Source organism: Geotrypetes seraphini, chromosome 6, assembly GCF_902459505.1.
Source record: "Geotrypetes seraphini chromosome 6, aGeoSer1.1, whole genome shotgun sequence".
In the NCBI taxonomy this organism is placed as follows: Eukaryota; Metazoa; Chordata; class Amphibia; order Gymnophiona; family Dermophiidae; genus Geotrypetes; species Geotrypetes seraphini.
Genome location: NC_047089.1, coordinates 229,870,896 through 229,883,377, shown reverse-complemented (window position 1 = coordinate 229,883,377; position 12,482 = coordinate 229,870,896). Strand labels below are relative to the sequence as shown.

At 43.3% G+C, this 12,482-nt stretch overlaps 1 protein-coding gene across 4 annotated transcripts in view; it reads right to left on the bottom strand.

Moving 5' to 3' along the window:
* Positions 1-703: 703 nt before the first annotated feature.
* The window catches only part of IFNAR1 (interferon alpha and beta receptor subunit 1), a 105,714-nt gene continuing 93,935 nt past the window's right edge, over positions 704-12,482 (bottom strand). For 3 of the 4 annotated variants that reach the window (XM_033948105.1, XM_033948103.1, XM_033948104.1), the window contains one exon: positions 704-3,449. In XM_033948105.1, the coding sequence (XP_033803996.1) occupies positions 3,240-3,449 (210 nt within the window). In that variant the 3' untranslated portion in view covers positions 704-3,239. The remainder of the gene's footprint in view (positions 3,450-12,482) is intronic. The other variant, XM_033948106.1, reaches the window with a different exon arrangement.

Here is a 12,482-nt window from a genome sequence, read left to right as displayed (position 1 = left end):
CATGGCGATCTCAAACGCCGTGACCCTCGAGGACAACTCAAAGGCATCATAGGCCGCCTGAAACATATAGAGGCGGAGCTGGGAGAGGGTCTCCTCGAGGAGACGAAATTCCTGACACTGAGAATCTGGTACATCCTCCCGGAACGAGCGGAGGGCGTCCACACAGAACTGGAGGTAGGACGTGAAGATAAAGTTATAGTTGAGGACACGGTCCACCATCATCACATTTTGATAAAGACGGTTGACCAAATTTGTCCATCATATAGCCCTCCCTGCCCGGAGAGACGGCAGCGTAAACCTTCAAGGGGTTGGACTTCTTCAAGGAAGACTCAACCACCAAGGACTGGTGAGAAAGCTGAGAACTCTCAAACCCCTTAACCGGGATCGTTCGGTAGTGGGACTCCATCTTGGAGGGAATGGCCGTGACCACATAGGGGGTCTCCAGGTTCCGGAGAAATGTTTGCCGGCAAGAGAGTGAATATGTGGAATAACTTGTAAGTTTCATGGTTCCATTCCCTTCTTGGTTGGGCTGAGAAGTTTTCAGCACCCGCTCATATAGAATTTTCTTACACACTCAGAGTTTGTTTGTTTTTTTTTTTTTTAAGATATTGTATATGGTGATCACTAGCTATTAAGAATATAATATAAAAACATTTGCTAACTCCTCCTATGGAAGGTAAAAGAAAACACTTTTAGATTCATCTCTTTACAATAGATATTTTATTCTTTATAGAACACCTTAAATTATAAGCACCAAAACAATAAGGATATAACAATACATTAAAAACTAGTTTTCCTATTTAATTGCTAGGAAAATGCCAATACATTACATTTAGGGCCTCCTTCATCAAGTTGTGCTAGTGAGTGCTGTGGAACAAATCCACTGAGCCCTTTAAATTATGGGCTTCAGTGCATTTGCTGCGCTGGACCATGCTAATTTGTTTGATAAAAGAGGCCCTTAATTACAGATCAGAAACGCCTCTGTGGCAATTTCATCTCATCAGCTTGGAGAGGTAGCAAGGGAAGAATTTAGCTATTTAGGGAAGGCAGTATTTTAGCTCTAATATAGCAGATTTCCATCAATACATATAGTAGATTTCAGCAAGGCCTTTATTAAAACAACCCTTGCAGGTTTTTCAGGAGAAAAAAGTTCTAAAGTTACTATAGAGTATAGTGGGAGGTTGTGGTCCACATAAATGCTAAAAGAAAATTATTTTCTTATAATGAAAGACAAGCTAGTAAATATTTCTCTGTTCCAAATTTACAACTGTTTTGTAATTGGGAATTGCTGCTCCTAAACATAAGATATATTCCAAAACAGACTCGCTGTCTTGCCACTTATATCTCTGAATGCAAGAACTGTATGATGATATGAAAACACTGGGGATGACTCAGGACACTACTCTGAAATTTATCAGCGTAGCAGCACTCCTCACTGAATTCCCCCTGTGTGTGTGATTAAGTTTTTTTCATTTTTTTCTTTTGTGTTTGTCTTTTAATCTAACCCTTGGCTTTTACTGAGAGCTAGTTTAAATTTTCTTTCTTCTTTTATGTTAACAAGTTTCATGTCTTTATTAAGCCTTCTTCTAAATCTTCTAAATTTGCTCATATAGGCAATCCATTCTTTAACAATCATGAATGAGTAATGCACTTAACTTAATGTTAAAGCTGCATGGCCGCACTGCTTCCCACCAACGCGTTTCACCTTCTTCGTCAGGACGAAGCTAGTGTTGCAACTGTTGGTTTGCACCATACCATTTCATCCATCCCGCGACCATTTTAAGCAGGCTAGATAGGCTTTTCTGGTTCTTATCTGCAGTCATGTTTTCTATTACTGTGTTTCATTGTCATAATTAACATACCCAAATATTTGAATGCTTAAAATGGTCGCGGGATGAATGAAATGGTATGGTGCCCGTTCTCACGGTAGCCAATCCAGGTCACTAGTACCTATGTGCTCTTAAGTTCTGCTGATGCTTGTTTCCATCACTGGATGCCTTGAGCTGTGGCCATTACGTCTAGTATGCCGTGGCTTGATAAAGTTTGCGGGTCACTGATCTACATGTTTGAGTTACATGAAGGTCACATTCCTCTCTAGCATACACATTTAGATCCTTAATTAGTCCTCTTATGCATCATATTTGATAACTTCCCTTTGAATAACTTCCAGTCTACCTCTATCCCTGAGAAAGTGAAGCCTCCAAAAATGGATCCACTGCTATACAGAGCAGTAGCTGGAGTCTCACCATGAAGCAGTAAAAGGTTTTCTGGTGACTATATTTACTTTATAGTAAGCAAACCTTTGGGTTACCAGTGCCTTCATATCTTATCAGTTACTAGTTAAAAGTCCTTGCTTGTAAACTTTTCAATATCATCTGGTCTTTCAAACAGTTTTACTGCTACTTCTACTCAGTTTTATCCACAGCTGAGAACTATGGGGCAGAATACTGCTTTGCATTTTATTTATGTAAAAAGCAATATAATCACTTATACAAATTTGTCTTTACTTAAAAACAAAGTAAAAATTCATAAATATCTTTTGCATTTGTTCTCAGCTAGGACAGCATTTAGTTACTAGCAATAAGTGCTTAAGCATTACATTTCTTTATTTGTGGCGATATCCTATGAGCTCTGTTGATGTCATAGAGCAGCTGTATCACTGAAAAGTTCTTTCCAGTTCAGCTGATATCCAATGGATGTCATACATCATTCCAACTCAATGTCACCAGAAGCCATTCAACACAATAAGCCATGACTAAAGATGTAATTTTATCCTAGACATTTTTGCTAGAAGACATCCTATGAAGCTCAATTTTGTGCTTCTAAGTGTTTTGACACATTGTTGCAGATTAGCTTGACATTAGGTTCTGCATAGAATGTTCTGGATGTAACTGAGTAGAGCAGTTCTGTTCTGTTGATGCCAAACCACACAGCAGAGATTGCTTTATCAACTAGAGAATTGTAATCCAGTTTAAATAAGAATTATCGCAAATGGTTAACAGCAGAAGCAGACCATATCATAAAACGATCCTAAGACCTGTGTACAGGACTGGTATTTTTTTCCCCCTCAAAACCAGTGTTCAAAATCTTAGGGGAAAAACCAGAGTATTTAAAGGGACATCTGACTATTGGTCTCTTTAGCCAGATCTGTTTTTGCAAGAAAACCATAAGACTGCTTACCATGTTGAAACTTTGTGTGTGTTAACCCCACCCCCCCAAGAAGAGTATAGTGTCTGCTGTCAAGTTTCTTCTAATGGACAATCATTCACTTCATCTTCATTGGAATAGTTTCCTGAATCCACACTGCTTTGCATGCAATGTTCAGCATAATTTTTAATATCTGTCTCTTCTGTATTTTCAGTAACAATGTTCATGGTTATGGAGCAGTTTTCTGTTGGCTCTGCCGCATATGGAATGAAGGCATTTTTCAAAGATACTTCATGAAAGCACTGTTCAAGAAAAGAGGGAAAAAGAAACTAATTAGTTTTATAAATTACAAGAAAGTAAACTATACAGAGATTAGGTTCTTACCTTGCTAATATCTTTTCTAGTAGATAGGTGTGTTTTTCTGGACAGACTGTTAACATCCTCATGCTTGCGAGTCATGCGGAAGGAATCCAGGTTTTGAATCTCTCTTCCTTCACTGGAGGACTCTGCTGCCTCCTTCAGTTTGTACCAAAGCAGGCGATAGCCTTATAGAAGCACAAGCGAAGGAGGGGTACGGGGAAACTTCCTGAACTCCAACTCTGCTGTTATGTTCTGAAATGATAAACATATTAAACATTGCCACTGAACAATTGAAACATCAAAACAATCATGCTAAACAGAAACATTTATGGAGTTCAAGTTTTACCTTAATATGTTATTGCAATAGATTATTTTTTTATACCCTTAAAGGTCTGACTGACAAATTTCAGTTTGGACTTGAATGACACACCTATCTACTAGAAAAGATATTAGCAAGGTAAGAACCTAATCTCTTTTCTAGTGCAATAGGTGTGTCATTCTGGATGGACAGGATGTACAAAAGTAATTCCAGAATCTAGGGTGGGACCACTGCGTCAGTTTATAACACTAAGGACCCAAAGGCGGAGTCCTCCCTTGCCACTACATCCACTTTGTAAAACTTGGAAAATGTATATAACATGGACTAGGTCGCTGCCCCACAAAGAAGCCAAGCTTCTAGTCAAATGCCTCTTTACAGAAACTGTTAACTGTTTTCCATAGGCAATATATGCTGATGAAATGGCCCTATGGATCCATCTGGAAATCATAGTCTTGGAAAATGGTGCGCTGCATATAGCCTGACTAATGTGCACAAAAAGATGGTCAAACAGCCTGAACTCATTGGTAACCTCAAGATATCGTAGAAACATTCTTCTCACATCCGTTTTCAGTATCTGTTCTTTCTTCTTAGAACATGTGGACTGGAATGCCGGCATTCTAACCTCTTGATGGATGTGCAAAACCAAAATAACCTTCAGCAAAATGACGGAATGATGTGCAAAGAAACTCTGGCCTCTGTGAACTTAAGGAAAGGCTCTATGCTAGAAAGAGCCAGTAACTCTGAGACTCTTCTTGATGAGGTAATAGCCACAAGAAAAACCATCTTGTGCGTCAGATCCATCAAGGACACTTCCTTGGGCAGCTGACATGGAACCTGACTAACGCCTTGCAAAATCATGTTAAGGTTCCATGAAGGAAACAGATGTTTTACCGGCGGCCTAAACCTCAGCGCCCCCTTTAGGAATCTGACTATGTACGGATGAGATGCCAACAAAGCCTTATGCTTTCAAGCCCTTTGTCAAGGTCAAACTGGAAGAAAGCTAACATCACCGAAATCGAAGCCGAGAACGGCTCCTCGTTCTCTTTAATGCACCAGAGGTGAAATATTTCCCATGGCTTAGCATAAGCAGAGAGGCTTTTGGCTCTGAGCAGAGTAGCAATGACTACTTCTGAATATCCCTTATGCGCTAACACCACGTGCTCAAGAACCATACTGTAAGAGCAAAGAGTTCTGAATCTTCTATAACCACTGGTCCCTGCGAATGAAGGTCTGGCTGGGAATTGCACACAGTCTGAGAATTGCATACCGCTGAAGACGTACTAGATTTGCATACCACGGTTTGCATGCCATAAGAATGATTTCTCCCCGAAGGCTTGCAATCCTGTGGAGTATCCAGCCTATCATGGGCCATGGTGGAAACACGTATAAGAGCTCATTCTTTTGCTACAGCTGGACCAAAGCTTCTGGGCTTGGTTCTCAGATTGAAGAATTGATCTGCCTTCTTGTTTCTTGCTGTCCTGATCAGATCGAACATTGGGCTACCCCAGTGACAAACAATGAAGGTTGTTGCAGACAGTGTTCATTCTGCCGGATCCAGTGTCTGCTGAGGAAATCCACCTGGACATTGTCCACTCCTGCTACATGTACCACTGAAAGAGCCTGAATATGAAACTCTGCTCAACTGAACAGTAAGCGGGCCTCCAGACTCTTGATGCCTCCCTGCGCACTCTTGATGCCTCCCTCGTGACTGATATATGCCACCACAGTACCATTGTCCAAGAAGACTCGGACCACTTGTCCCTCCAGACTCTTCTCCAGCCTCTGCAACACCAATTCTTTTGGAGGCAGACCAATGCCCCTGGATCAGGTATCCATTACAGTAAGCCTCCCAGATGAACAGGTGGGCATCTGTTGTCACAATTACCCATGAAGGTATTCTGAGGGGCATACCCCTTGACAATGCCTGTGGGTGGAGCCACCAGACCATACTGGCCTGGGCTTCTGAAGTCCACAGCAGAGACATCTGCAGGGAGTCCGATTGAGGTGACCATCGCGAAAGCGATGCACTCTGGAGAGGACGCATATAAGTCTTCACACACAGGATCACATTTATTGTGGCTGTCATGGTGCCTAACACTTGAAGTAGTACCATAGGGTCAGAGCTGGTTTGGCCAATAAGTTTACTATCTGGGTGCACAGATTCTGTACCTCTGGAAGATAGACATGATCTTCTGCCTTGTTGAAGACTCCAAGGTATTCCAGGGATTGGGGCTCTTTAAGAAATTCACTATCCATCCCGGGCTCTGCAGGACCCGTGAGCCACTGCTTGTTCTCTTTCCAGAAACTATGGAGCTCTAATCAGCTAGTCATCCAGGTATGGATGAACCTGTAAGCCCATGAGTGCTGAACATGCATGGGTTATGATGTAAATTAGAAACCAAGAATGCTTGCCCAGGCCTTTGTTCCCCCACATTGCATCATTTATGTACTTTATGAAACACTTATTTGCCAAGTTTCATAAGAACTACAGCAGGATCATAGTCTTTTACCACTCATATATTACTTAAATTTTAGGATCAGAAATATTAGCTAAATAAAGAAAACCAAACTTAGGCCAATATTCAAACAGATTCATGTATCAGTGGCGGGTGAGAAAAAATATTAGGTTTGCGACAAAAGACGTATGAGGAGAGATTGGAAGCCCTGAATATGTATACTTAGAGGAAAGGAGGGATGGGAGATATGATTCAGACATTCAAATACTTGAAAGGTATTAACGTAGAACAAAATCTTTTCCAGAGAAAGGAAAATGGTAAAGCCAGAAGATATAATTTGAGGTTGAGGGGTGGTAGACTCAAGAGCAATGTAAGGAAATTCTTCTTTACAGAGAGGGTGCTGGATGCCTGGAATGCGGACCAGAGAGAGGTGGTGGAGATGAAAACGGTGACGGAGTTCAAAAAAGCGTGGGATGAACACAGAGGATCTAGAATCAGAAAATAATAGTAAATATTGAAGAACTAAGGCCAGTACTGGGCAGACTTGCACGGTCTGTGTCTGTATATGGCCATTTTGGGGAGGATGGGCTGGGGAGGGCTTCAATGGATGGGAGGGTGTAGATGGACTGGAATGAGCTTTGATGGAGACTTCAGTAGTTGGAACCTAAGAACATTACTGGGCAGAGCTTTGGATTCTTGCCCAGAAATAGCTAAGGAGAAGAAAAAGAAAAAAACCCAAACAACAAATTTTTAGATTGAATCAGGTTGGGCAGACTAGATGGACCATTCAAGTCTTTATCTGCTGTCATCTACTATGTTACTATGTTTTTTTTATTTAGGTAATCTTCTTTCTTGTAGATATGTCTAATGGTCCTGAACGCTAGGGTCTTGTATCTGAACTAGCAAGTTGTTTGCAGAAAACTGTAAATCATATTTTCAACTCTATCTCCTTCTCAGATGGAGGCTAGAGAAAAATACAATATGGCTGCCACCAGGAAAATTGCATCAAAAACGCCCTGTGCAGTTGTAAAAATTGCCGCTGCTGGATCAGGCCAGTGGTCCATCGTGCCTAGCAGTCCGCTTCCGCGGCAGCCCTTAGGTCAAAGACCAGTGCCCTAACTGAGATTAGCCTTACCTACGTACGTTCTGGTTCAGCAAGAACTTGTCTAACTTTGTCTTGAATCCCTGGAGGGTGTTTCCCCCTATAACAGCCTCTGGAAGAGCATTCCAGATTTCTATCACTCTCTGGGTGAAGAAGAACTTCCTTACGTTTGTACGGAATCTATCCCCTTTTAACTTTAGAAAGTGCCCTTTCGTTTTCTCTACCTTGGAGAGGGTGAACAACCTGTCTATCTACTAAGTCTATTCCCTTCATTATCTTGAATGTTTCGATCATGTCCCCTCTCAGTCTCCTCTTTTCAAGGGAGAAGAGGCCCAGTTTCTCTAATCTCTCGCTATACGGCAACTCCTCTAGCACCTTAACCATTTTAGTTGCTCTTCTCAGGACCCTTTTGAGTAGTACTATGTCCTTCTTCATGAGCTGGACGCAGTATTCCAGGTGGGGGGTGTACCATGGCCCAGTACAGCGACATGATAACCTTCTACGATCCGTTTGTGATCCCCTTCTTAATCATTCCTAGCATTCTGTTTGCCCTTTTCGCTGCCGCACACATTGCACGGATGGCTTCATTGACTTGTCGACTAGTACTCCCAAGTCTCTTTCCTGGGGGGTCTCTCCGAGTACTGCACCGGACATCCTGTATTCGTGTATAAGATTTTTGTTACCGACATGCATCATCTTAAACTTATCCACGTTAAACCTCATTTGCCATGTTGCGGCCCATTTCTTGAGCGTGTTTATGTCCCGTTGCAGGTCTTCGCAATCCTTCTGTGTCTTCACTACTCTGAACAACTTTGTATCATTTGCAAATTTAATCACCTCGCTTGCTGTACCAATTTCCAGGTCATTTATAAACATGTTGAAGAGCAAGAGTCCAAGCACTGAACCCTGTGGCACTCCACTGGTGACGTTTTTCCAGTGTGAGTATTGTCCATTTACTCCCACTCTCTGTTTCCTATCCTCCAACCAGTTTTTAACCCACGTGAGTATTTCACCCTCAATTCCACAGCTCATAGAAAAAAGCGTTTTAGAGGTGGGGGACCTAGGCTCTGGAGTCAGAAACCTTTAAATTCAACTTTTGGGGACTTCCCATAGGCTATAATCTGCCCCACAGATTCACTGAACAAACCTGGTCTTCTGGCTGCCAGTCGGATCGAGGTTGGACTGAGCCTCAAACCCAGGGAAAATCTTGTTGCGCAGGGAGGAGGACCATGCAGCTGGCCCATTATTCATCTTGGCTGAGTCAAGAAGGAGCCCAAACAGCCTGCGTGCAAGCTCCTGATTAAATCAAGGATGCAGGCTGCTTAAGCAGGACAGCCCCTGAGCTATAAAATATACCAGCAGGCAGGCTAGCTATCTCGGAGGGGCTGATCCTGCTAGCAGCAGACTACGGTACAAGTCTGTGTCTTCTCCCAGGCAGAGGTCCCAACAAGTAGAAACCTCCGGACATCGAACTACCAAATACTGAGAAAAAATACCTGAAAATAAAACCACAGTGCACATCAGAAACACTTCTGAGCAACTTGCTTACAGAAAACAAACTGAGGGGGCAAAAGCAGCTCCCTGGGAAGGATGTGTTGAAAGCATGACTGACAGTTTTCTTCAAGCAACTTGTGGGTTCAGATTAGAGAGCTGCATGGGAACGGGGACGACGGGAATCCTGCGGGACCCGCAGGTTTCCCCTTCGGGTCGCGGGGATCCTGTGGGGACGCCCCCTCGTGGTCTCAGGGATCCCGTGGGTTGAAGGCAGCTCAAGCCGAGAGGCGGTTCAAAGTCATAAGCACGAAGGACAAAGCCGCACCGACATTAGAGAGCAGACAATTGAGCGCAAGACTCAAGTGCGCCACCATAAGTTTATTTTAAAGAGCTCTAATGGGGGGTGTGAGGGGGGAACCTCCCCAGTTTACTTAATATTGTTTGCGCTGCCATTGGGGATGGTTTTGGGGGGTTGTAACCCCCCATTATAGAGGAAACAACCTTTTCCCTATTTTTTAGGGAAAGATTAAATTTTCTGTATAATGTGGGGGGTTACACCCCCAACGGCAGCGCAAATGGCAGCACGAACACTATTAAGTAAAGTCACACACCCGGAGCCCTTTAAAATTAACTTTTACGTTGGTGCGCTGGAGTCTTGTGCGTAATTGTCTGCTCTCTATTGTCGGCGGGCTTTGTCTGTCACACTTTTGTCCCATCACTGTTTTCAGGGTGTCTCGAGGGATCGAGGAGTGGATAATAATTTTTTTTAAAAAAACAAACCCAAAAACCAGACACAGATTTTTTTTGGGGGGGGAGTCAACACTGGCGCATGCACCCTGGAGTTGAGGGGGATGACATTATCTTATTTACTATTTTAAGCTGGGCTCTCTTGTTCTTATGTGTGTGAGCCTGCATGACCTGGAGCCACAGGGGAGAAGCTGCCAAATGTGCGGGCGTTTGTCTAGCAAGTGGAGTGGAAGAGTCATGCCAAATACTATGTATCATTCTAAAATTGTTTTGTGTGTGCATTAAAGGAGCGGGGGTTCCCAGCAAACTTATGTTCTATTACTTTCTATTAATTGTTTTCAGTGAAAACGTTATACTTTGTTCTCAAGATTGTACTGCATGTTCAGACTCCATTGTTTTTGTTAAATGTTCGATATATAACCATATACAATCAGAGGGAAAGGGAAGTGCAATCTGGAATAGAAAAATATCTCTGTGTGTGTGTGTGTGTATATTCATTTTTTACACAAAAAACGAGATGCAATCTTTTTGGAGGAAGCAAGCAGACAAACAGTAGTACCTTGGTAATAACAAATAGTTTCCCCACCAAAAGGGATCATTTGGTATCACGTTGTGCTGTAGTTTATAAAAGTGAGTGGCAGTACAGACATAAAGCTGATTTTCAAGACATGCTAATTGAAGTGCAGACAGTGTTTGTGTACCTGCACGTTGCATGTGACTGACGCAAAGCCTTCCCTCTGACGTCAGCTCTGACGTCGGGGGAAGACTTCTGGGTTGGCTACGTGTGGCATGCTGCAGGCAGGAAAAGAAGACGAGCCTCTTGGCTCGAGCTGCCTCCAATCCTCGCTGTTATCTGGAGTCGAACGTGGGAGTCAAACGCGGGACACAGAAGGGGAGGGGAGGGAGTGCGTTTTTGGACACAGAATGCATGAACTTGGGAATGAGGATGGTGGAAGGGAGGGAAAGAGATGCTGGGTGGGTGTGGGTGTGTCAGTGAGAGGGAAAGAGCGATGGTCATTTCCCCAGGAATGGAAGAGGAGAATTTTTGGTCATAGGGAGAGAGAGTGAGGTACAGATGATAGGGAAAAGAAAGATGAGAGGGAGAAATGTTGTGGTGGAAAGGGAGCAGTGAGACAGATTGAAAGGGATGCAAGATGGAGGAATGTTGGATATAGTGGTGAAAGGAATGGAGGGAGAGATGTGGCATGGTGCTGGAGAGGGGTGATAGAAGGAAAATGTTGGGCAGGGGCGAAAGATGCTGCACATGGTCCGGGGGATGAGAGAGGGATAAATGCTGGACCATGGTAGGAGGAACCAAGGGACAGCAACAGAAGAATTTATAGAAGATGGGAAAGCGGAAAAAAGAAACTGGGACCAATTTGATGGAAAAATAAGTCTCCAAGACAACAAAGGTAAAAAACAGAATTTACTGACTAAAATATGTTATCTTTGGAAAATGTATATAGCAGATGGCTTTGTATTGTGTTCAAAAGAAAAGGAAACGCATTTCTGGTTTTATTTCTACAGTGTTGAAGTACTTCCTGACCTTTGCTGTGGCTGGTGGGGATCACCAAGCACCGCCAGCAGAGGACCTAAGAACATAAGCAGTGCCTCTGCCGGGTCCATAGGTCCATCCTGCCCAGCAGTCCGCTCCCGTGGCGGCCCAAACAGGTCACGTCCTGTCTGAATCACCAGAAGGGGCTCCCTTGCCACCTTGGTTTCTCATTGAAGTCCTATCTTCCCATTGAAGTCCTAACCCTCCGGTCTTGCACATGCACGACCTGGTTGGGTTTCTATACTTATTACCTGGTTAGCTTTCTATACTTGTGTTACATCCCAGCTCCTCCCTCAGTATCCCACGATCCCTTTATCCCCTATAGAGACGGCCAGAACTCCCCTCCACCAAGCGCAGCAGTCGCTGGCAGCATGCATGAGCCACTGAGGTGCCAGCATCTGTGACTCAGGGACACTACTGCTGCCTGCCAAGCTAGGCAAAAGGGACACCAGGCCAACTGCAGAGGAAGTCCTCAGCTGACAGCTTGGGGGTCCTCATCAGCTGAGTATTTATATTTAATATTTACATTAACATTAGAGGCTCTGGTAGAAACCTGTTTACAAACTGTGTATTCTTCCCAATTAATATTTCCAAATTAATAGTGTCTTTGCTTATTTGTAAATGAGTCTCTACCATAGCCTTTAATTCAGTAGCATAATTAAATGAAATAACTACTTCTTAAGTTTATAGGGACAGGCGGGAACGGATTTGATTCCAGCGGGGACAGGTTTTATTCTACTGGGGATGGACAGGTTTGAGTTCTGTCCCCTTGCAACTCTCTAGTTCTGATACAAGACCCTATGGTTCAGGACCACTAAATACATTGCATTAAAAGAGGGAATTCTGCTCCTCCCAGCATGCCTAGAGTCAGGCAGCAGCAAAGCTGCAAATGGCATTGAGAGCAAAGGCTAATCTCAGGGATCTATAGAAATACAGAGACCTGGTCCATATATACAGCTCAATAAAAAACACACACTTAATCTGCTACACATAGATAGCACAAGCTGTTCCATGTAGTGCCCTCTCCCTAAGAGATCTCAAGTGACTGTCCCACCATGTATGCAAATCTCTCTCATGCATATTCATTGTAGGTCTGATGAAAACTCCATTGACTGGTGTGTCCTGAGGATGGGTTGAGAACCACTGTCTAGGGCAGGGGTAGGCAATTCCGGTCCTCCAGAGTCACAGGCAGATCAGGTTTTCAGGATGTCCACAATAAATATGAATGAGATAGATTTGCATCTCAAGCAGGCAGTGCATGCAAATCCATCTCATACATATTCATTGTGGATATCCTGAAAA